The sequence below is a fragment of the Geotrypetes seraphini genome, chromosome 6 (genome assembly GCF_902459505.1).
Source record: "Geotrypetes seraphini chromosome 6, aGeoSer1.1, whole genome shotgun sequence".
NCBI lineage: Eukaryota > Metazoa > Chordata > Amphibia > Gymnophiona > Dermophiidae > Geotrypetes > Geotrypetes seraphini.
This window is the reverse complement of record NC_047089.1, coordinates 173,239,022-173,264,921: the sequence shown is the minus strand read 5'-3', so window position 1 is coordinate 173,264,921 and position 25,900 is coordinate 173,239,022. Positions and strand designations below refer to the sequence as shown.

General features: G+C 41.1%; 1 protein-coding gene across 6 annotated transcripts in view; it reads left to right on the top strand.

Annotated features, from left to right (window-relative positions):
• TBL1X (transducin beta like 1 X-linked) overlaps window positions 1-23,854 on the top strand; it is a 499,699-nt gene extending 475,845 nt beyond the window's left edge. For all 6 annotated transcript variants that reach the window (XM_033949446.1, XM_033949448.1, XM_033949447.1 and 3 more), the window contains 5 exons: window positions 3,807-3,881; window positions 9,242-9,369; window positions 17,747-17,912; window positions 21,088-21,189; window positions 22,724-23,854. In XM_033949446.1, coding sequence (XP_033805337.1) covers window positions 3,807-3,881; window positions 9,242-9,369; window positions 17,747-17,912; window positions 21,088-21,189; window positions 22,724-22,750 — 498 coding nt within the window. In that variant the 3' untranslated portion in view covers window positions 22,751-23,854. The remainder of the gene's footprint in view (window positions 1-3,806; window positions 3,882-9,241; window positions 9,370-17,746; window positions 17,913-21,087; window positions 21,190-22,723) is intronic.
• Window positions 23,855-25,900: the final 2,046 nt, after the last annotated feature.

The window sequence follows — 25,900 nt, the reverse complement described above, 5'->3', positions numbered from 1 at the left end:
GGCTTTGATTTGGCTGGCTGAAAACATTCACTTTCTTACTGATGAGCCACTGCATTGCTGCTTTTTGCTTTGCACTTAGATCACCCTTCAGCTGGAAGGTAAATCTTCTCCCCAATGTCAGGTCATGGCAGACTCGAACGGGTTTTCCTCCAGAGTCTACCTGTACCTTGCACCATCCATCTTCCTCATGCTGCAAAGAATCCCCACAACATAGGGTTACCAAATTTTCCGGAATGAAAATCCAGACCCATGGCCACAGGCCTGCCCAGTTCTGCCCGAGTCATGCCCTGTTCCGCCCCCCCAGCCCTGCCCCTCAACCTGTTCGCTTGTCGGGAGGGCATCTGCACGTATGCTGGTGTTATGCAATGACATCACACACATGCGCGCATGCATGGGATGTCATCACGTTGCATACGCAGATGCCGTTCCGACATTGCTGCAGGCTGGAAGCTTTTCAAAACCCAGACAGAGTGCCAGGTTTTGAAAAGCCATCTGTGGAAATCCGGATGTCTGGTAACCCTACCACAACATAATTCTGCCACTACCAGGCTTCACTGTAGGGATGGCATTATCAGGATGGCAGGCTGTGTTTTGTTTTAACAATGCTTATTGCTTAGCAGTGAAACCGAAAGTTCCATTTTGATATCATTAGGCCATAAAATGTTCTCCCACACGGCGCAGTGTCTTCTAAATGTTTGCTTGCAAGTTCCAGTGAAGCATATTATTTTGCTTTTCTATAGCAGTGGCTTCCTTTTTGCCATCTACCGAGATAGGCCATGTGTGTGAAAGAATATTGAGCCCGTTGAACAGTCAGCATTTTCCCCATTCTTAGTCAAAAGCCAGTGTAGTTCTTCTAAAATCTTAGGCCTCGTAGCAACTTTCCTTGGCTACTGACTTGTGAGAGTCAACCTGATCAAAGGAGTGTCTTGGCAGTGCCATAAGGTTTCCACTGTACAGTGATGATTCCGATGTCTCAAGACACAGAACACTTTGGTTTGCTGTGACTAAGGATGTGAAAACTCGTGCAAATCAATTGTTCTTTTACCTTTAAAGAGTGGAATATAGTGTGTGGCTCAGTGATACAGAGTACTTTTAAAGCATTTTGAATTGTATTTTTTAGGCATCAGAATGTGAAAAAAGTACAAGGGTGTGAAGACTTTTATAAGATCCTGTATTGCAGTTATTGTATAGTGGCAGTACTGGCTGAATACATACTTTCCCTCAGTGGTGGCTTCTTTTGCTCATATTCTTTCTCCTCTGTCCTATTCTGCAAATATCTGTTATGTTTTTGCACTGTCTCGGGGATGAGAGAAGGGGGAAGAAGGGATGTTCTTTAATTTTGACCACGCTTTCTATTTTAGAAACTTTTCTCCTGGGTTGTACTGTAAAGCTGTTTGTGTGGTATCTGAGTTTTCTTCACAGGACTGTGAAGTCTGGTTAAGGGTCTGGTTACAATCAGCACAGAAGAAATCCCGTCAACTAGACTGAGGTCTGAAAAAGAGTGCTGGCAAATCAAATTGTTATTGTTTTCTTAACTACAACTGGATTGTCCATTTACTTTTTTGTTGCTAGCACTGCAACGCCATCATTTTCTTGAAATAGAAAAATATTCAATCTGCGTCATGCTGTAGGAATAAAAATCAAAAAGTGTTCAACTGTAAAATGCGTATAATGGAAAAAAACAGAAACAAGACCACACCAAAACAGAATGGAGAATCCAAATCAAACAATACAAAATCAAACTGAAGGAAAAACGAAAAGAATACTACTCCAAACTCATTGGTACCGAAAAACCAGACACAAAAAAACTTTTCAACCTCGTAAGAAATCTCACTGATACCAAACCTTTCCTAGCCACCCAAGGAAACCAGTCCCCAACAGCTCACCAATTAGCGGATCATTTCAAACATTAAATCATCACAATCAGATCCACATTCAATAACTCACGAAACAACATAGAAGAGATACTAATAAATTCCACAATAGACGAAGCCATCTCAGCAGATATGATCTGGACAAACTTCCCAACAATACAATGGTCAGACCTGGATCGACTTTACAAAAAATATAGCAAATCTTCTTGCGATTTGAACAACTGTCCTCCTTACCTACTAGCTACAGCATCCACAAAATTCAAAGCTAATCTCACGCTATGGTTGCAAACTGCTCTCAGTGAAGGTCAGTTCCCACCCATAGGAATCTCAGGTAGAGTTCATAATTGGTTTCAAGGTTTCCTTAAAACAAGATCATACAGAGTTAAGTCAAAAGATATTATATCCGACTCATGGTCTAACCCCTGCGGAGTACCACAAGGATCACCACTATCGCCCATACTATTCAACCTCTTCATAGCTTTCCTAGGCACAACTCTAGATGCCCTAAATATAACCTCATTCAGCTACGCGGACGACATAACCATCCTCCTCCCCTTCGACATCCAAGACCCCATCTCCACAGACCGCCTGAAAACAACACTGGTAACAGTAGAAAACTGGATGACCAACCATAAGTTGAAGCTAAACTCGGATAAAACTAAATTCCTACTACTAGAGAAGGAAAAAAATACCATCCTTTACAGAACTGGAAGTAAACGCAATCAAGTACCCAATACAGAGCACCCTCAAAATTCTGGGAATACAACTAGACAGATGCTGCACAATGCAGACACAAATCCACAAAATCATCCAAAAAGCTTTCTTCACCATACGAAACTTAAGAAAAATAAGAAAATTCTTTAACAAAGATCAATACAGAATCATTGTCCAATCCCTTGTGCTTAGTATTGTAGACTACAGCAACAGCCTCTACCTACCATGCCCAAACAACATGATAAAACAACTACAGACCGTTCAGAACACAGCCCTCAGACTCATCTACTCGCTTAGCAAATTTGACCACATCACCAATGCATACTTAGACTCTCACTGGCTACCGATAAAAGCAAGAACACAATTCAAATTCTACTGTCTACTATTTAAAGTAACCCATGGAGCTGCACCAAGTTACCTAAACAACCGCCTATACCGCAACCTCACACACAGAATAAGGAAAACTCAAAGCCTATTCACCTACCCACCTCTCAATGGTACTCGACACAAGAAACTTTACGACAACCTTCTGGCCACACAGGCAGCGAAAATTGACCCAACCGTCTCCAAACTGCTGACCAAAACAACAGACATTAAAGTGTTCCGAAAATAAATCAAAACTCTTCTATTCAAAAAACACCTCCCATCATTCTAACCTCCATCCTACTCGCACACGCATACTCCTTCATGAATACCACCCCTATAGTATCTCCTAGCCAATTCTTCAAGCCATATCCCCAAAATTATATTCTGAAACCTAAACAAGCAACCTCCATCTGTAACCAGAATATTTCTTCTCTCAACGTTATGTAATAATCTTCTATAACCTGAATGTATTGCTCTTCTTACCTGATATGTAAACTTGATATGTAAACTTCCTGGAAATGTCCATATTTCTTCTAATTTTGTAATCTGCTTAGAACTGCAAGGCACAGGCGGAATAGAAATCACTAATGTAATGTAATGTAATATAATCAAGGATTTAGATTTGTGGTCACTGTAATACTTCAATTACTACATTCATTTTTTCTTACAAATTTATTTGCATATTTTGCCAGTGGCTTTTTGCTTCTGGATAACCTGCAAACAGACCTCCTGTTCTTGTCTGTTAAATCTGTCATAACAGAAAAGTAAAATCCAAGTGCCCCCTGCTGGGCATGAGAGATATTGCAAGGGATTCATATACAAACTGTATGCAAACAAATCTTTGTTTTTCAGAATGAAGTAAATGCAATTAAGTGGGACCCTTCTGGTATGCTGCTAGCATCCTGTTCTGATGACATGACACTGAAGGTAATCATTTATTGTTTATTAAAAGATTTGTTATACCGCCATATCATACTTATAGGCAGTTTACATCCAATAAAAAAGAAAAAATCCACTTTGAGCTGATGACTTGACACTGCAGTCTTATCTTTTGCACTGAAATCTAATTTATCTGCTTTTCAGTCAATTTCAGGTGTAAAGGCCATGTTTTGACTAGTTAGTTCCCGCACTGCCTCATCAGGTTATTTTGTCACATCTGTGTGCTAAACATGTAGTTGTATTTTTATAGCTCATCAATGTTCATTTTTTTGAATATTAATTTATTAAACATATGCAATAAGAACATAGCAACAGCACCATGGCTTTACAACTTAAAAAGCTAACTGGACTCCTCCACATTTCATGCTACTATCTGCTCAGTCTCAGAATGACTGGTTACCTGCCTGCTGCTCAAGGACACGATGGGGAATGGAAAGGCAAAACTTGCCGTCTTCAGTTTCTGTCCAGCAGAGGATCTGCATCCCTTTCGCAGCTGTAAAATATTCAGCTGGTAACACAGTGGTACATAAAAAGAGAGACTTACAAGGAAAATTCTCATAAAATACTGAGCAGGGACTGTCTCCTGAATGTCTTAATGCAGAGCACCAACTTATATGTTTCGTGATCAGGGAATTTCCTGATCACGTAACCACAAAGTTAAGTACATAAAAATAGTATAAAATAAAATATTAAGAAGTCAACTAATATATATCTAAAAAAGTATGAACACCAATGTTTAGAACCAATGACGATCTGACGAGCTTGAGCCTTAAGTGGTGTCGCTGAGGTTCTGGAAGATTAGTATATTTGCTAATGGGATAAAGAGTATATATTGCTAATATAGTTGGTATATAAGTTGGTAAAGAGGTAAATTCTGAGCTAAAATAAGAGTGCCTAGATTTGAACTAGTTAATGCATAGCACTGCATTCGTCTAGCAGTACTACAGAAATTATATATAGTAATAGCAGAATATGGCTAAAAACAGATGAATGAGGGCGATCGGGAGGCCCTTCTGACTGTAGAAGCTGCATACTTTACTTGAAGAAACAGTGCAGAAGGAGAGAAAAGGCTAAAGACAGGAGTAGGAAACCGTTCTTATCAAGACAAGCTTCACTTCCTGAAAAAGTATGCCCATTATAAAGTAGATTCTGTTACATCCACTCCGGAGTCTGTAAGCTAGGTGTTCCATCTGTACCCGCGAACTGGGTGTTGCAGAAAACCATGCACATTGTTTTCAGTTCCTCCCATATAGCAGAGGAACACAGAGCCCCCTATATTTTTTTGTAATAGTCTCTAAGGGCTTTTTTTGGTGCGATTTTTGCTAGCGGCGACCAACTTGGATTTTTATCGATCCTTTTTTCAACTTCTTTTCTGCCTCAGAACCCCTCAGTTTTGCTAAAAATAGACGTGGATGGACTTCTCAGCCATGAATTCATGTACTGGTTGCGTCTCAGTAAATCTGAAATATTTGGAGGGTTAACGGGAGAATTCATTCCAATTTGTCAACTGTTATTCTTTCTTCTTTATTGACATTCCAGTTCAACACTATTGACCAGAGAGTGGGTAAATGTCTCTCTTATTATCCTGATCTTTTCTTTTGCTAGATTGGTTTCATCAGTTTCAAGTAAGTTGGTATTAGATGTTACATCTTTGATAGAGATCAAGGATGTGAAAACCTTAAAAAGGTTCTTGGATGTGTTTCCTGAACTAGCTATCAAGTTATCGTAATAATGCTCTTTTGGTTCTGTTGTGGCAAGCTTTTATTGTTTTATTTCCCTTCTCCAGGGAGTATAGTGCTCCTGTGTTTGATTTTTCCTCCAAAGCCTTTCTAGTCTTCTTATTTTGGTTCTTAAGTCTGCTAGCGATTCTGAAAACCATGGGTTGCTTTTCCGTTTTGATTTAATACCTCTAAAACTGATGTGGTAAGTTTGTGCCTATGGTTCTTAATTGCACTCCAGAACTCTTCTCTTGGGATCTTGCCACACTTTACCTTAGATGTGTCTACCAAAGGTTCCAGTATATGTGTTATAGGCAGTTTCAGGAAGAAATTTAATAGGTAGTAATCTGACCAGATAAAGGGTTCCCATGTAACATGGTCTATCAAGGGAAAATTTGGATTTTTAGATTTACCAGCTAATAAGTCTAGTCTGTGCCCACCGTTATGGGTAGGGTCACATGGAAAAGTAGTAAAGTTGAGTTGTTCCAGTAGGTTTTTAAAGCTATAGGTTTGGGGGTCATCATGTATTTCTAAATGTAGGTTTAAGACTCCTAAACGTTTTTCAAATTTGGAGCCAGATGGTCACCATTCAATTGCACGTTGCTGAAAGAGCTTCGGGGGCAGAGCAATTCTCCCATGCCGGCCTGCTACTCTGCTCCCGGTCGCCAAAGTTTCAAGACCAAGGCAGCTTCCAGTGGCAATGGAGCTGCCTTCTTTTCAAATTTGAAGCCAGGTGGTTCCATCCAATGGCGTGACCACCACCATCACTTTGGGAAAGGTGCTGAAGGTTGTTTGCCTGCCTGTCTCAAAGCATTCTGCCGTTGCTTTGCCTTGGATGCTTTCTCCACCCTACCCCCTCTCTTCTCTCTAGCTAGAGCAGGAAATGTGGAATATGAACATAAGAAATGCTGCTGCTGGGTCAGACCAGTGGTCCATCCTGCTCAGCAGTCCGCTCACGCGGTGGCCTTCAGGTCAAAGACCAGTGCTCTAAATGAGTCCAGCCTCACCTGCGTACATTCCAGTTTAGCATGAACTTGTCCAACTTTGTCTTGAATCCCTGGAGGGTGTTCCAGCTTTCTACCATTCTCTGAGTGAATAAGAATTTCCTTATGTTTGTACGGAATCTATCCCCTTTCAACTTTAGAGAGTGCCCTCTCATTCTCCCTACCTTGGAGAGGGTGAACAGTCTGTCTTTCTCTACTAAGTCTATTCCCTTCAGTATTTTTAACGTTTCGATCAAGTCCCCTCTCAGTCTCCTCTTTTCAAGGGAGAAGAGGCCCAGTTTCTCCAATCTCTCACTGTACGGCAACTCCTCCAGCCCCTTAACCATTTTAGTCGCTCTTCTCTGGACCCTTTCGAGGAGTACCATGTCCTTCTTCATGTACGGCAACCAGTGCTGGACCCAGTATTCCAGGTGAGGGCATACCATGGCCCGGTACAGCGGCATGATAACCTTCTCTGATCTGTTTGTGATCCCCTTCTTAATCATTCCTAGCATTCTGTTTTCCCTTTATGCCGCCGCCACCACGCATTATGCAGACGGCTTCATTGACTCCGAAGTTTCTTTCCTGTGAGGTCTCTCCAAGTACCGCCCCGGACATCCTGTATTCGTGCATGAGGTTTTTGTTCCCAACATGCATCACTTATCCATGTTGAACCTCATTTGCCATGTCGATGCCCATTTCTCAAGCTTGATTATGTCACGTTGCAGATCTTTACAATCCTCCTGTGTCTTTACTACTCTGAATAACTTCATATCGTCCGCAAATTTAATCACCTCACTTGTCGTACCAATGTCCAGATCATTTATTAAGATGTTGAAGAGCACTGGTCCAAACACCCTGCGGCACCCCACTGGTGACGCTCTTCCAGTCCGAGTATTGTCCATTTACCCCCACTCCAGCCAGTGTTTGATCCACGTGAGTATTTCACCCTCGATTCCATGATTCGCAATTTTCCGAAGTAGTCGTTCATGCGGAACCTTGTCAAACGCCTTCTGAAAATTCAGATATACAATGTCAACCGGGTCGCCCTTGTCTATCTGCCTGTTTACTCCCTCGAAAAAGTGCAGCAAGTTCGTCAGACAAGATCTGCCTTTGCTGAAACCGTCTCACACTGTCAGAATTCTCAGACAAGGATGAATAATCATGTGGTGCAGAAATACTTTTATTTCCTGTAGCTTTTGGTTTTAGCTGTTTGCTACTGACTTTAGTGTGACAGGGCAGGTTCAGTGGTTTTGCTAGGGTGGGAGACACCCGGGGCGGTGGCACCCCCCTGCTCCTTCCGCACCTCCGTACCACACTTGCAGCCTCCGTTCCCACCCCTGTACCTCTGTAAATCTTCATCATCGCGAGCAACTTCTCCAGCCTTCTGCTCACACTAGCATTGGCTTTCCTTCTGATATCATTTCCTGGCCCCGCAACCCAGAAATGATTTCACAGGGAGCCAGGCCGGCACGAGCAGCAGGCTAGAGTAGTTGCTTGCACTGGTGAAGATTTTAATGAGGTACTGGGGGGAGGGGGGAGGGCACGAGCATGGCAGGGGGGACGGAGAGGTGCCAGTGCCCCCTCCAAGATGTTGCCCCGGCTGGTCCGCCCCTCCCTCCTTACTACATCAATGGGCAGGTTCTCTTATTCTTGTGCTGAAACCTAGGGATTTGTCTGGTTTCCCATTTTTCCCCTATCACAGTATGCACACACAAGCATAAATGACCATTTTCCAGCTATGCAGTGTTTTGGAAATATGTATGATATGAGCTTTGCAGATAGGCATTCACATGGGTGGAATGTGGATGGGACACATACGTGTAAACTATAAAATCATATCTTTGTATGTTCTTTTGCAGTCTAGGCATGAGTATATTTACTGACTCTGTGGCTAATGTAAACAGTGCCTGCAAAGCAGGTGTGCACAAAGGACAAGATTCAATAAATGATTCCCAGATTTGGGCACTGGAAGAAATCGTTATGGAGTGTAGTCTGTAAAGAGCCCCCTGAGTTGAGCATGCTGTATAGAAGAGCGTTTAGAGCCCGTTCCCGCACCCAAATTTGGGCACCAACTGAAACCTGGTGTAAATGCTGGTGCCCAACTCATTGTATTTGGGCGTGAGAATGGTAGTATTCTACAACTCTGTGTGCAAATTTTTGGAACACCCCCTGGCCATGCCTCATCTAAGTTGTGCGCTAGGTGATTTAGGCACGCAGAAATATGTGCGGGCAAAATCTGTCAACTGCAACAATTGATGACATCAGTTTATTGCTAGCTAACGGCTTGTTAGCTAATTAATTTATGCCTGTTTCTTCAATCCATGTTGAAATTAGGGCACCCAAATCTGGGCACCATGTATAGAATCCAGAGGAAGTGACTTAGTCTAGAATTCTGTACAGAAAAGTAAGTGCATGTTTTTCTTTATAAAATAGGCTCCATACAGGCACTTTTCTAGTGCCTAAATTTAGATGCCTCTTTATAGAAATAACCTCCTGCTACCAGCCCATATTGTGGTCATCGCTATTAGAATTCTGCCATGTTTCTGAATTAGTTCAATTGGTTATCTTACATTCATTCATTAGGCGAAGGAAGAAACTGCGCAATTACTGACTGTGCTTATTTTTCTTTCTTGATTTTCCCTAGATTTGGAGTATGAAACAAGACACGTGTGTGCATGACCTTCAGGCCCACAGCAAAGAGATTTATACCATCAAGTGGAGCCCCACAGGACCTGGCACCAGTAACCCAAATTCTAGCATCATGTTAGCAAGGTATTAAAACAGAATGAGTATCTCCTTAGGAAAGCTGACAGACACCTGGAAAAGCTTTGTGGGGTTTCAACGCTCTAGAAGCAACCACTCATTGGCAACCTTCTCAGAACAGTTGTCATTGTGCTTAATGCATGGTCAGGGGCGCTGTAATGATAGCTAGCAAAGTAGCAGCATCGGTGTCTCTTAGCCAGCAGCCCATGTCTCGTACAGGCCAGTGTTAGATATGCCTAGCCCAGGGGTAGGCAATTGCGGTCCTCGAGAGCCGGAGCCAGGTCAGATTTTCAGGATATCCACAATGAATATGTGTGAGATGGATTTGCATGCACTGCCTCCTTGAGATGCAAATCTATCTCATGCATATTTATTGTGGATATCCTGAAAACCTGACCTGGCTCCGGCTCTCGAGGACCGGAATTGCCTACCCCTGGCCTAGCCAGATCCAAATCTGAACGAGACGCTCACGACTATGATGTGAACAACCATACCAGAAATAAATGCTAGAGCAAACTTGATTCTCACAGTGTACACTTAAACATGTATAATAACAATTAATACCGTACTACTGATATTACACTGACCAGTATTATTGCTGCTTTAAACAATGATGATGCTACATTGATTGTCCAATAATTGTGTTGTTACACTGTCCTACCGCTATGTTGTTACATTGATGGATTTCCTATTATTACTACACCGATTATTATTAACTGCAATGATGGATGAATACCAAGTTTAGTATTCATACTACATTGATGAATGTTCTAATATTGTAACACTCTTCGATCTTCACTTAGGAGGATTTGGTGAGATATAAAACCACAAATAACATAACATATGCAAAGAGTCCAAATCCAGTTAACAAGCTGTGTCGTCTTCATTTTTAGGTAGTCTTTAATTCAGCTTTGCCCTGTAATTAAAAAAATGGATTAGATGGCAAAATGTATAGCACAATGGCCTAGTGAAGTCTTACCTTTACAGTAGAGAATGACATGGGGACCGACTGCAGTAAACCGTGGTCACTGCAGTAAATCCGCAGGAATGGGGACATTTGCGACTGGTATACTGCAGTAATGGGGACAAGACCTTTCACTGCCCTGTGGAAGTGGTGAAAAGTCTTGCTCCTGTGGTAAAAAAATTGTGCCCATGTCAGACTCCTCCCCAGCTCTTCTTGCGCCTATATTACCTTCAGAAGCCAGCCATGCCACGATGAAGACAGAAGGTACCCAAAACCAAAGCCTGAGACCAATGTGATTTGAAGAATAAAATTAACAGACAACAAAAGATAGAAACAAAAATTTATATTTTGTGATTAGAATATTTCAGAATTGAAATATGTATCCTGCTAGAGCTGGTATTAGACATAACTGGAGACTGCAAAGCCCAGGCTGTGCTTCTTCAGCTTCCAGGTGGCTTAGGGCTCTCTCTAATTAGGGGGCAGTTGCCTTAGTTGTACTCCACCTAACACTATTCCTGCCATGTGTGACTAAAGTATTTTGTTAGCTTGATTTTTCTATGCAGCATTCTGTAGTAATTTGGTTTGTTCAGTTTTCACAATAGTGGAGGGGATATTTGTGAAAGGGAGGGGAGACAGGGGTTTTGTTGATCCTTGCTCTGTATTATTTGTATTTATAAAATGACAACTGTACAGAATAGTCTCTTTTTATACTTTAATAAAATAAGTTTGGTATAAAATCATAACTATTCGAGGCTTATGGGGTGGGATCTGTCAGTTTGCAGGGCAGGGACGGGTACCGAGCTTGCGGGGATAGGGACTGAGCTCATGGGGACAGGACAGGGACGGGGACTGAGCTCGTGGGGACAGGGCTGAAACGGTGATAAATTTTTTCCCCGTGTCATTCTCGACTTTGCAGTATACATAAGGCTTCTGAGAGCAAGTTCCAAGACCTTGACTTTATTGTCTTCAGGCTCCCCCTTGTGGTGAATTGTACAAATCACAATTAATACACAGGACTGTAGAGCAGCATTGTTCTCTTTGGAAACCACTCTTTCAAGGGAGGCCCAGGTCAACTGTCCTGGTTGCACTTCGCCTAACCTTGGCCCTGATTTCAAGCCTCTCCAAAGCACAGTACCTACATAGTTTCCCATCCTGTCAAGTGATTCTCCTGAATAGAAAGTGCATGAGCAGTGAGAATTCTGGTGCCTGACATTTGGGCTTTCGGAAATTTTTACCTTAACTCTTGTAAACTAGTCTCCCACTGCCAAGCTCTGAGCATCAGCTTCCCTGCAGGTTTGCCAGTATTTAAAAAAAAAAAAAAAAAGCTATTAAGATTGCAACCCCACCTTCTCTAAAATGCATCCAGGTTTTTGTACAGCAGTGTAAAATCATGCTTCTTATAATGTTCAAACTTCTTCAGTTGGAAATCTAAGAGGAAGGGATGGTAACCTCTTATGTTTTGACACGTCTGCTCTACGAAATTCTCAGCTGTACTTCACAAAGAAATAAAGGTCAGGAAACAAATTGCAAGCAATAGCTCTGTTGTAGGAATGCAAAACAGTTTGTGGCACTCATTTCTTGACCCCACATACCAATATCTGCTGTCTCTTTTCTTAAATGCAGTCAATAAAAGGGATGAAAAACCCTTTGTGTCATCTGAAATGGAACAGAGTCCAAGTTGTAATGGAAAAGATAAAAGAACTTGCTAGAAACCAGAGCAAGGAGGGAAAAGTGAAAACAAGAAATATCTTTTGTTATTGATCCCATGCAAAGGTTAAACCCAACCCATGGATTGCTTTGATGACTGGATCAAGGCTTCCCCAACATTTCAGACAAATTGCTGTTTCTCAGAAGGAATGACCCAAGTTGATACAATTCCACTAGGTCTCACTAGAAATTAGAGATCCCTTTGCCCTTCCTAAGGTTGAATGGAAGCCCTGACAGTGCTATTCATCATGGAAAGACCACCATAAAGCTAAAAATTGCTCTATGCAGAACATTAATAGAGGTTTGGTAACCAATCAATCACTGATATTCATGTGTAACAGTGTCTCAAACTTTTTTTTTTCGCTCTGGCACACTAAATGGAGCAAATGTTTTTTGTGGCACATTATAACTGAAATTATACAATTGCAAAACCACTAAAAAAATTTGAGAGTTATTTATTTAAAGTTCTTTAAGCTATGTATGTGTAACTGTAACAATGGTGAAACTAAAGTAGATAGAATAGAATTGCTAATCAATGCAATGGATGAGCTTGTTTTTCAGTGCAAATTAACTCAAAATGCGGCTTGATAGTCAACAAGCAAACACATTTAATTTATTTTTATTATTTATGTATTTAAAAATTTATATACCACATACAACTATGTGGTTTACATATCACATACATAAAATCTTATTTCCCTGCGATTTCCACATATAACAGACATAACTAGACAACATTATTAATATCCCCCCAATATAAAATATCAGTGTACCAAGTTAAATCAAATTTCAACAATTAAGAAAGCAAAAATGCATTAGATCAAACGATCCATTTCAAGGTAGGTAACAAAACCAATCCACATATACAGGCAAAACAAGTCAAATTCCAATAATTCAAGAATGCAAACAAGCTTTAAATTATACATTACTGTCAGCGCATTCTGAAGAAGATATTTTCAGGTGGAATAAGCATTAGTATAGAAAGGCATTAGCAAATAATTGTGTTTTCTCAGCATTTTCTTAAAATTTTTCCTCCTAATACAGAATTTTAGAATACAAGGCAGGGCATTCCACAATTATACACCAGCCACAGCCATCATTGATGCTCCAATCCTAACATGCATAATCAATATTCTTCCCTCTAAACTTAATTTCATCCCATTTACAGATCTAAGCTCTCTTTTCAGTTTATAAATTTCAAAGAATTCTTGTAAAATCTTTGGAGAAGCATGATACAATGTCTGATGGATAATGGCAGTCGTTCTCTTTTTGTCGATATCATTTCTGTGAGAGCTGAAAATTCTAATGTGCTGCCAAAAAAAAAAAAGCATTTGCTCTGTTTAGTGTCCCGGAGCTGAAAAAGTTTGAGAGACACGGAGATAAGTTATACCACACTATCGCTTATTCATGTTCCCACCAAGTAGACAGGCAGGTTCCTCAAAATTCCTACCAGATTCCTGAGATAAAATCATTGGAACTGTAAAATCTTTTTTTTTTTTTTTAATATTCTTTATTCATTTTCAAGATTACATTAAGTGTTAAAATATACTCATTCACATTAACAATAAATACATCACTTACAAACAATCATTGATACATTTCATAAATACTTATCCCCTCCCCTATCCCAACCCTCCTTCCCATATATTCCATTATCATAAAAAGCATGTAATCATAAAATCCCCCCCCCCCCCTCCTGCACCTTAAATTAGTAAAATCTTTAGGGAAATAAATATGTCATCTGTACTTAAAGACCTGGGAGGGGAACTACTACAAAACAAAGAGAACTACTTTCATTTATTTTTTTTATATAAGTTTAACATATAACAAGTGATTAAATAAAATACAAGGAGATTTTACAGAACAAATGGTTTATACATGCAAATCATAGATGCAGAGAAGACTACAGAGCATCTATGTAGAATACTTTAAATATACATATGTAGCCATATGATTAGATATAGACCAAACGATTAGATTAGATTAGAACTCACTTTAGTAAATTTAGCAAAACTAGCGATAGGTAAAACACTAGGATAAGAAATTATACCCAAAGTTACCAGCTGAAATGTATCAATTTCCTTTAAGAGTGAGAAGACACTTTTGTTATTGAAGACCATATTTTGTTAGTTTTAAAACTCTTGTTAGTAAGGAAATTGGCTTTGCATTCATATTTATGAATCATCATAAGAATTGCCACTGCTGGGTCAGACAAGTGGTCCATCGTGCTCACGCAGTGACCCCCTGGTCAAAGACCAGTGCTCTAAATGAGTCCAGCCTCACCTGCGTAAGCTCCAGTTTAGCAGGAACTTGTCCAACTTTGTCTTGAATCCGTGGAGGGTGTTTTCCCCTATAACAGAGTCCAGAAGAAGAACTTCCTTACGTTTGTATGGAATCTACCCCCTTTCAACTTTAGAGAGTGCCCTTTCGTTCTCCCTACCTTGCAGAGGGTGAACAATCTGTCTTTCTCTACTAAGTCTATTCCCTTTAGTATTTTGAATGTTTCGATCATGTCCCCTCTCAGTCTCCTGTTTTCAAGGTAGAAGAGGCCCAGTTTCTCCAATCTCTCACTGTACGGCAACTCCTCCAGCCCCTTAACCATTTTAGTCACTCTTCTCTGGACCCTTTTGAGTAGTATCGTGTCTTTCATTATGTATGGCGACCAGTGCTGGACACAGTACTCCAGGTGAGGGCGCACCATGGCCCGGTACAGCGTCATGATAACCTTCTCTGATCTATTCATGATCCCCTTCTTAATCATTCCTAGCATTCTGTTTGCCCTTTTCGCCGCCACCGTAGCCCACCAAAAAGAGGTGTTTAATAATTGAGCTGACTTCCAGTGTGAGAGAATCATTTGCAAAGTAATAGCCATAAGAGTGTCGAGTAACTTAGAATGCCATTTGTCCAGTACATCAGACAAAGCAAGAGATCGAAAGAGAACAATATCAAAAGATAATTGAGAGGAAATAGGAAGTATAGTGCATATGGTTTTCCATACTGATCTCCAAAATGGTTAAATATTTGGCCAATCATATATCATATACTTAAGGTCACCTAAATTTCCATTAGATTGCCAGCACTACCGAGTCATTAGTTTGGTTTGATAAAGAAACTTGAACATAAGAGGGAAAAACCCCCAAATAGAAAGAAAACTACTGCACAGGTACTACTTGTAATAATGTACAAAGAACCCTGGTTACCGGTAGAATACAGAATCAGCTATAAAACTCTTTTACTAACATTCAAAACCAGACAGAATAATCAACCTAAATTCATTGACAGTTTTCTTATTCCATATAACCCCACCAAGACTTGTCGATCCTTGACTCAGAACCTTCTGTCAATTCCGTCATTGAAGCACATCAACACAATGAGATCAATCATCTTTACAGTGACTGCTCCCACTTTATGGGCCTCTATCCCTACTTATTTACGCAAAGAATCATCGCTAATTCAATTTAAACCAAAACTAAAAACATTTTTATTTTTTGATGCCTTTGAAACCTAACTGCCCTTATAAGGGCAAACCCATGCAGTTTTTGTCCAAATCAACCCTTCCTAATGTACTTCCCTTATCTGTCTCCTTTTTCTCAGAATATTGTAGTTCTCCCCTTTTTTCCTTCTGTTCCTGTTTGTCCAAGTTTCAAACGTCTTTGAATGTACTAGTTGTAATTTTAAGTCTGTATTTTTAGTCAATGTATGTTTTTTTATGATTATTGTACAGCGCTTAGAAGCCTGATTAGGCGGTATAAAAAATTTTAAATAAATTTGAAACTTAGGGGCTCCTTTTTAAAAAGTGCACTAGCATTTTTAGCACGCACTAGCCGAAAAACTACCGCCTGTCCAAGAGGAGGCGGTAGCGGGTAGCATGCGTGGCATTTTAGCGTGCAATATTCCACGCGTTAAGGCCCTAACGCACCTTCGTAAAAGGAGCCCTTGATGTACACCCAGATCTTGAGCTAACACCCCCCCCCACACACACACACACACAATTCTAATTTCTTTTGTTGCTGAATCATGAATCTCTTAAAGAAATAACACTCATCTGAACACTGCCCTCCTTCATCCGCCTACAAATATGCAAGCTGTTCCACAGTGCAGGGAATTTTAACTGCAGGTAGGGGGAGCTGTTCCTTGTTTGGAGTGTATGACTTTGTCAATTAGATTTTCAAAGCAACACATGATTTAAAAAAAAAAAGTTTTATTTATGCAATTTCAATAATAAACCAAGTATAAAGCGGCGTTAGTAATAATTTTTTGTTTTACAATGTTAGAATTCAATACACAAAGCCCCCCCTCCCTGTTTTCCCCTCCTTCCCCTGTATCTTCCAAGGGAACTGACACGTATTTTCCACAAAAAACTATCTGAACAACAAAAATCGGTGGTACATTGTACCTATTTTGTATTGTTATATAAGTTGTGATATATTTGATTATTATTTCTTATGTTTTAACATATGCTGCCTAGAGCCACTAGAAATAGGTGGAGTTACATTGCATTAACCAGTACTTTTATTCTGCCTATACCAAAATGGATTTGAGGCAGATTAAGAAATCTAGAACAATATATTAGGAAGTACAAAAGCACAGTACAACAAAGTAGACATTAAAAAATTATTCGAACCTATTGTTTAGAAAATTTATATATTTTAAATAAAATGGTCTTAATTACAGTGCAAAAAGCAGCATAATTACCCAGACGGAATACATAAGAAGATAAACTATTCTACAATTTAGAAATTAGTAGAAAAAGTTTTAAGAGACTTTAAGCCCTTACAAGATGAAGTTAATAATTTCTGTGTGTTCTTCATTCTACACCTTAAGGGCCTGTTTTACAAAGCCGCACGGCAACAGCCCCGAAGTACTTTAAATCTCTATGGGCTTCGGGACCGTTACCACTAGCGCAGCTTTGTAAAACAGGCCCTAAATCCAGAGTTGTAATAAGGCTGATTATATAAGGAAGGGCAAGCTCTTGAAGTATTTAGAAACCAAAAAATACAGTTTAAAATATATTCTCATTTCCATTGGAAGCCTATTGTATTGCATGTGCCTAGTAGCTCAAAAGAAATGATTATTAGCAGTAATATACTGCTTGCACAGGCCATATAACCCTTCCTTCTGATGTACTCTACCTATGCGGAAACAGGAAGTTGCATTAGAAGGAAGGGCTGTAGGATCGGCATGAGCAGTGTATCAGTCACACTGCTCACTGCCAGCGAAGATCAGAACAAGGGGAAAGAGACTGAAGTGCCAGTCTCCATGGGGGACAGTGGGAGGCAGAGGTTTATGGAAGGTTTTAGCTGGAAAGGCCTGGGGATCCCCTCCAGCTACATCAGAGGTATGTTGCTACTGGGTGGGCCTGGGCCGACCTGAGGTTAAACCACTGATGCCAGTCGCTGCAGGGGGAGAGGAGCAAGTTCAGGCAGTGCAGGCGTGGTGGGAAGAGGGCAAAAATGCTGTACACCATGGAAAAGGGAGAAATGAGGGACACTACAGGGAAGGAAGAATTATAGTATACTTGAATATAAACGGTCCTGGCTTATACTCAAGTTTCTCCCCCTTTTTTAATGAAAAGTTGTTAACTTGGCTTATACTCGAATAGGCTTATATTCAAGTATATACAGTAATAGCTCATAAAATTTGAGGTAGATGAAAAGGACCTGGATAAATGTGTGTTCGTTGATCTAATTGCATTTTCTTATGGTGTTTTCATAGTGCTTCATTTGATTCTACTGTTCGGCTTTGGGATGTGGAGCGAGGTGTTTGTATCCATACATTAACCAAACATCAGGAGCCTGTTTACAGTGTAGCCTTTAGCCCCGATGGAAAATATTTGGCCAGTGGGTCATTTGATAAATGTGTTCATATATGGAACACTCAGGTAAGCTACAGCTAAAGCTCATAAGAGTAGTTTCAGAACACACCCCAAGGATAAACCAGGAAGGAGATCCAAATGTTTAATCACACTGGGGTTACTGTTTAGTAGAGACCTTCCAGGCATGAAACAGGCTCAAATTAAATTGGTGAGGCACTGTTTGACTGCCATTTGGAAGGCGTTTGGAGTTCCCTCACTACTGCTTTGGTGAACTAAGTTGAGTTACATTTATCACATGGAAAAATTGCCAGCCGTTCACCGAAAGTCATTGCCACAGTGGGAAAAGGTTTGAAGTTCATTGAAAAATCACAATTTTGTTTGTGTGAACCAGCTTGGGATTGTCGAGGGGGGAAGGATTAGGGGTTAGTGCTGATGACTGAGGGAGGGTTTGGGGGTTGCTGTGTAAGAGTAGTTTGAGTGGGGGGTCAGAATAGTGGATAAGGTAAGTTCTTAGTGTTAAATTGTCTAAACTTTGATTTATATGAAAACGGAGGTTACAGATGCTGTTATTTGATTGGCTGTTCATACACATGATTTCCATAAGATCAATGGTTTGTACTTTGCTGAATTATTGTTGTTTTCCTGGCGTATTGCTGATTTTTAATAAAAGCCTTAATTAAAAAAGAGTAATCATGATGGGATTGATCTTCAGAAGAGTGGTGCAATTAAAGTCAATTCTCTAATCTCATACCTAGAACTACATTTGCACAAAGGGCCTGATTCTGTGTAGAACGCCGGTCTCAGTGGCCGCCTAAGAAGCGGCTGAGAATTGCACACTGGCGTCCTATGCAGAATTGCATCTGTCTTAAAGAATAGACGTCTTAACCCCCCCCCCCCTCTGATTCTGTAACTGGCACCCATGTCAACCAGTGCCAGTTAGAGAATTGCACCTGCGTGATCGCAAAGATAGGCAACTTAGCCACCTATTTTTGCCAAGGGATCCCTTGCTATCAGCTGATCGTGGCACGGGAATCCCTGATCAGCTAAGCTGGCAGGACTCCCCCAAACTGCGGCTTCAGGGAGTTCTGCCAGCTCAGCTGACTGGGGGTACATACCCCTGCCACAATTAGCTGAGCTGGCTGCGGCAGATGAGCCCCCAACACCCACCTCCCAATATCTGTAATAAACAGTAGGAATGCCCACTCCCTCCTGCCTGACACACTCTCCTCTGCGATTGGGAGGAAGGATGCCCAATCCCTTCTGCTGCTGGACCCCCTTGATCCCCCAACACCCTAAACCCATACCCCGACACCTCACCCAATGACCCCCTCGCTCTCCAGTACCTTTAGAAGATCGCTGAAGGTCCTCCTCTTCCAAAATAGCAGGATTTCCCCTTCGAGGAGGTGGCCTAAAGCTCTGATTGGCCTAGATACCTAAGACATCTCCCATAGTTTGGGCCTTAGGCACCTGGGTCAGTCAGAGCTTTAGGCCTCATTCACGGTGCATCATGGGATGCACTGGAATTGGCCTAAGATGCCGATTGGCCCAGATACCAAAGGAGTGGCAGGGGGTATTTTCCCCACGATCAGCTGAGCCTGCAAGACTCCCCGAAGCCACGTTTTTGGGGAGTCTTTGCAGCTCAGCTGATCAGGGATTCCTGTGCCACGATCAGCTCAGCCGGCCACGTCTACTTTTCCAATTGAAATGTAGGCCAGTATTTTGCAGACCTGTCGTGGCTTGAGATAGACGTGTAAGGGCATTTAAATTTGCCCAAGGCCACTTCTAGGCAAAGCCACGCCCATGTGCCACCTTGGGCGAGCTTAAGTGTTCCTAGGCATCTTCCTAGACCAGTGAGAAATGCCTACAGTGAGAAATGCCTACAGTGTACCGCCACCTGCAATTGGAACGCACGTTTGGAGAATCAAGCCCAAAAAGGCTAACTAAAGGAGTCTTTGATACAAGTGCACTAAGCTCTGTTCTGTAAAGTAGAGCCTATAACTCGGCTGGTATAAACATTAGAGGAGCATGTAACACACGTTTTCGGTCACACATAGTACTTGGCATATTTAGACAGGACCACTTAACACCTGCTATTGACATGGTGTAAAAGGATTGTGACAAAGTTTTGATGCATCAATATAGATATACGCTTGTATGCTAGGGTATCTTAGGCAACCCTAAGAGCTGTTATAGAACTGGTCTAAATTGAGGCACCAAATCATAGAATGGCCTCCTTATCTTCAAGAATTAACTGTGTACTTTTTTTTTTTTTTTTTTTTTAATGAGCTGCCAGTGAGCATTTAAACCATATCCAGTTCATTATCTGGTTGAAATGTAACTGCTTAGGTCTTGGAGGAGCAAGGGTGTGGGCTAAAGTTAAATTTAAGTAGGACCACAGAGAGAGCTGTCCTAAAGTTAGATAGATATAGAGAAGGGTGACAAAAATTATAAAAAGGATGGGAGAACTTCCCTATGAGGAAATGCTAAAGCAGGTAGGGCTCTTCAGCCTGGAGAAGAGATGGTTCAGTGGAGATATGATAGATAAAATACTGAGTGGAGTGGAATAGGTAGATGTGAATCACTTGTTTATTCTTTCCCAAAATACTAGGACTAGGGGGCATGCAATTAAGTTACTAAGTAGTAAATTTAAAACTGGAGAAAATATTTCTTAGTTCAACGTATAATTAAACTCTGAAATTTGTTGCCAGAGAATGTGATGAAAGCAGTTAGCTTAGCAGGGTTTTAAAAAGGGTTGGATAATTTCCTTTATTAAAAACAGTCCATAAGCCATTATTAAGATGGACTTGAGGAAATCCACTGCTTATTCCTAGGATAAGCAGCATAAAATCTGTTTTACTCCTTGGGATCTTGCCAGGTACTTCTGACCTGGGTTGGCCACGCTTGGAAAAAGGATACTGGGCTTGATGGACCTTCAGTCTGTCCCAGTATAACAATTATGTTCTTAACTTATTAGCTTAAAATTCAGCAGTCTAACTTTACTAAATATGTCATCTACACAATCACTTAACAAGAACCAGATGAGTTATCTGGTTATCTTTAAGCAAATATCACCTGTTGTTTTTGGCATTAAAAGACAAATTTGGCTAAAAGCTTCAATCTTCCATAATCAAGTAGAACATTTGTGTGCCCAGCACTTGGGAAGAAGAGGTGACCAAATAGGGAAAAAAAATCAAAATGGAAATTGTGTCAACCTCTATTTCCAAACCTCTTCTCTTTCCAGAATGGGGCTCTAGTACATAGCTATCGAGGCACCGGGGGAATCTTTGAGGTTTGTTGGAATGCCAGAGGCGACAAAGTGGGGGCAAGTGCATCAGATGGATCTGTAAGTATTGGCGGTCAAAATTAGATATTGATACCTTTGACATGCTGTGTAAAAGGAACTTTGTATTATCACAGATGAATTCATTCAGAAGGAAAATGGAGGGTGCTCTGTTTGATTTCAGCAGTACAAAAACAACTCTTTACCTGAGTACTAAATAGTGCATAAGAAAGATATTGAAAAAAAGACTTCTTAGATTAAACAAAATGGTCAAAAATTAGGTAGTGGTCAAGAATTATACACAAATGCATGGAGCATTTGTGCTTAATTCATGACCACTGCCTAATTTTTGACTTGTTTCTAATCCAAGAAGTCTTTTTTTCATGTAAGGAGTTGTTTTTGTATTTAAGTTTGTACTCCTTGAGGCAATTTTGTACACTGAAGTAATTTCAGCAGTAGCCATGTCCTTGATATCTACCGTATTTTCATCATATACCGCGCACCCATCTAAAACGCGCACACGGGTATAGCGCGCGGGGAACAGAAATTTATGTAATAAAATTTAAATATAGCGCGCACACGCGTATACCGCGCATGCTAAAACCTCCTCCCGCCTACTCCGAACCGGCATCCTCCCCCCCGCTCGCGTCACCCCCCCTCCCCCTCTGATCCGAGATAATCTGATCCGGCATTCCCCCTGCGAACCAGCATCCTCTCCCCCCCCCCGGCGATCCTACATCCCCCCCCCAGCACCGCAAAGACAACTCTTACCCGATTGGGCACCGGCACCAGCACCAATGCACAGCATGTGCCAGTGCCCGAAGATCCTCCCTCGTTGGGTTGGGCTGGGCTGGGCTGGGCGGTGCGAGAGAGATCCTCTTTCTTCCTGTGCCGGGCTGGACTAGGCTTTGAGCATTTGCGCATGCTGGTCATGCTCAAAGCCTAGTCCAGCCCGGCACAGGAAGAAGGAGGATCTCTCTCGCACCGCCCAGCCCAGCCCAACCCAACCCAACGAGGGAGGATCTTCGGGCACTGGCACATCCTGTGCATTGGTGCTGGTGCCGGTGCCGGTGCCCAACGGGTAAGAGTTGTCTTTGCGGTGCTGGGGGGGGGATGTAGGATCGCGGGGGAGGGGGGGTGACGCGAGCGGGGGGGAGGATGCCGGTTCGCAGGGGGAATGCCGGATCAGAATGAAAAAAAAAATTTGTACAACGCGCTCACACGTATAACGTGCATGGTTATGCACGGTTAGTAAAATCGTGTATAACGCGCGCATTATATGCGTGAAAATATGGTAATCCAGTGTGCAATTTATTAATCATACCAATACTAAAAATGGTTCAAGGTGATTTACAAAAAGAAACCCTTACAAATAAGGGGAATTTACAAAGACTAATATCAATAATAACAACCATATAAAAAAAAAACAACTAAAATTCTATATCAAAATTAATAAAACAAAATATGAATTTTTTCCATATAAAAGAGTTTTCATTTTTTAAATCAAAAGCCCATATTCAAGCTAGGCTTTAGGGCACATGATTTCCATTCCAGCAGTTTTATGGACCAGTTAACTTTTCTTTCTTCTCTTCTTCAGGTTTGTGTTCTAGATCTGCGGAAGTAAAATATATTTCTTGGGGACAAAAAAAAAACAAAGTTTTAAATGGACCTGTGGTGTTTCTGCTCGGTTAAGTGTTCTTAGAATGAAAATAAGAACAGCAAAACTGTACGAGCCTGAATCAAGTGAGTATGTAGAAACCAACTTGACCCTGGTCATGGGATCCAAGTATTTTCTGCAGCCTTTATGAAGGAGCCTTCAAGAAAAAAAAAAAAGAAAGAAATACACACAATATGCCACATTAAAGAAAGAGAGGGGATGGTTCCCACCTTGACCTTTTCTTTTTTCAGCCTTAGAAGCACGAAGCCCTCTGCTTCAGATGCTGCACTGTTTGATTTTGCATCTGGCATCCTATCATGACGGATGAAGCAGTTTTGCCAAAACAAAAATGGTAAAAGAAAGCAAATGCTGTGCTAGAACCAAAAGGAAAAACGAAACTCCTCTTGCCGTCTGAGTTTATTTTCCTCCCAATTTGGACACTACAAATGATCTCCCAAAGGACGTTCAAAGACCAGTTTGTAACGATAATGTGCATATTTGTAATCAGTACCTTCTATTTTTTAGAGTATGACTTTTTTCCTATCAGCTGGACTTATAAACAGCCTGGAGGATCAGAAACATAGATTTGGAACGTTTTCCTTTTCAATTTTATTTTTTGTGGGTTTTTTTTTTTTTGTTCTTTTTTTTGGTTGTTTGTTTTGTTTTCTGTCCACAATAGATGCAGCTGAGTGGATGTCACAACCACAGAAACTGACTGCTTCCATGTCTTTCTTTTCTCTTTTCTCTTTCCTCTTTTCCCAGAATTTTCTCCCTCCCCCCTCCCCCCGCCTCCCCTGCCCTAATTTTCTTGCTTCTTAGAATCTATAGAGCGTGTTTGGTAAATGGCATAACAAGAAATGCTTTACAGAAGATTAATGTGCCGGGGACAATTTTTACAAGAGAAAGATGATTATTCAGAGAGAGAACCCAGTGTATTTTTGGAAAAAATATTTTTTATTTTAGAACACAATTCTAAAAGCCTGTAAAGGCTGACAAACAGAGACTGCATTGTTAGAATTGTGACAGAGGGGTTTGTGAGGTACATTACATTAAAGATGCAGTATCCTTGTACCTTTTTTTTCCATTTTTAGTCTCATAAGGGGAGAATGAAGATAGGAATGAGTGAATGTATCTAAAGCAGAAACGACATCTGTGATGCATGAACCTATCTTGCTAGAAAAGTCAATGCTAGAATAGATTCAAGGATAGATTTTTATACTTCTATTTTCATGTAACATTTTTCTTGCCGGGGTCCAAATTTATACCATTGCCAAAAATGCTCAAGGTCAAATTTGTGCAGGCTTTGCAGATATTGTTTTTATTTTAATTTTAGAATTTCAACATTTAGGGCTCTTTTTACGAAGGTGCGCTAGCATTTTTAGCGCACACACCGGATTAGCGCGCGCTAGCCGAAAAACTACCGCCTGCTCAAGAGGAGGCGGTTGCGGCTAGCATGCACGGCATTTTAGCGCGTGCTGTTCTGTGCGTTAAGGCCCTAACTCGCCTTCGTGAAAAAGAGCCCTTAATTTATATGCAGAGTTCACAAATTACTCGCTACTGAGAGGGGCTGGTTTTTAAGGGGGAATGGGGAGATTGCCCAGTCTTTAAATCATGCCTTTAGAAGCCAAGTTTATACCATTATTTTATGCATCTGTTTAAAAAAAAGTCTTTGGATGAAATGCATGAAAAACTGTTTGAGGTCCTGAGCTGTGAAGTTGACAGGGATGATTGTCACATATCTAAGTCCAATTATATAAGGTGCTAGCTCTGCAGTATTTCAAATGCTGAAACAATATTCCCAACTGTTCAAAATGTATATTTATACAAAGGCTTCTTGGCACCACACATAAATTTATTAAATTTTTGTACGGATCTTCAGAACGCCTTCGTGGATAAAATACTCCCAATTGCTTTAGTCTCCATCAATCCCATTAATGTGCTTATTAATCACAATTTTTTCTTTTTATACATATACATTTCCCCCTCCCCATTCGCGGTTTCCACACTCACGGTTTCACATATTCGCAATTTTTTTTTGGTGGGGAAACCCATAGTTTACCACGTTCCTGCCTCTCTCCAGCCTTCCTCCTGGCATCCCGGCCTTACCTGGTGGTCTAGCAGGATTCCGGGGCAGGAGCGATCTTCCTACGCTCCTGCCCCGTGTAGATTGCCAATAGGAAATGGCTGCCGTGAGGTCCCGTCATAGTCTCAAGAGACTACGGGAACTCACAGCAGTCATTTCCTATTGGCGATCTGCATGGGGCAGGAGCGTAGGAAGATCGCTCCTGCCCCGAAAGCCTGCTAGACCACCAGGTAAGGCCGGGATGCTGGGAGGGAGGCGGAGTGGGTCAGAGCTGGACGAGAAGATATTTGTGTTTTTTCTCAATTTGCGGTCCAGCTCTGCCCCTATCCCCCGTGAATACCGAGGGAGAAGTGTATTTCCTTTTCTTTGTGCAAAAATTAAAACATCTGCATCACTTACCTTATGCAATTTTTTTCAGGTGCATTAAATCTTCAAATTACCACCTCTCCCGACATGCATGTTTAAAAGAAACTTTCTTCAGGGTCGAGGGGACCTATAACATCTGTGGGAGTTTTGAACTGCTCCCACAGATGTTATAGATGTAATCAATTTGTGTGGTGCCAAGAAGTCTTTGTATAAATATAAATTTTGAACAGTTGGGAATATTGTTTCAGCATTTGAAATACTGCGGAGCTAGCACCTTATATAATTGGGCCTAGATGACTATGTGCTAAGCAAGTGGCTCCTGGGTTTTGAAGCAGTGTCACATATCTAAAGCATTCAGATTATTTTGCAATTTCCATGTTCTACTGACAAAAAGAAGGTGTTTTTGTGTGCCCCATACATTGGCATGATCAGAATGAATAATATAATGGATCTGGGCATTATGATGCTACTGTCCTTAGCTCAAACTGCTGCAGGAAGTCAAATATCTTCACTTGGGCTTAACCTTTTCCTATCGTGTGTCCCGGATGACGGGACATTCCAAAAATGTTGCCATCGTGGATAAACAGTCTGTATGGACCAATAAAGAGCCAGGAACACAAAATATTTGAATTTACAGACTTATGACTTATTTACATTATGTTTACAAT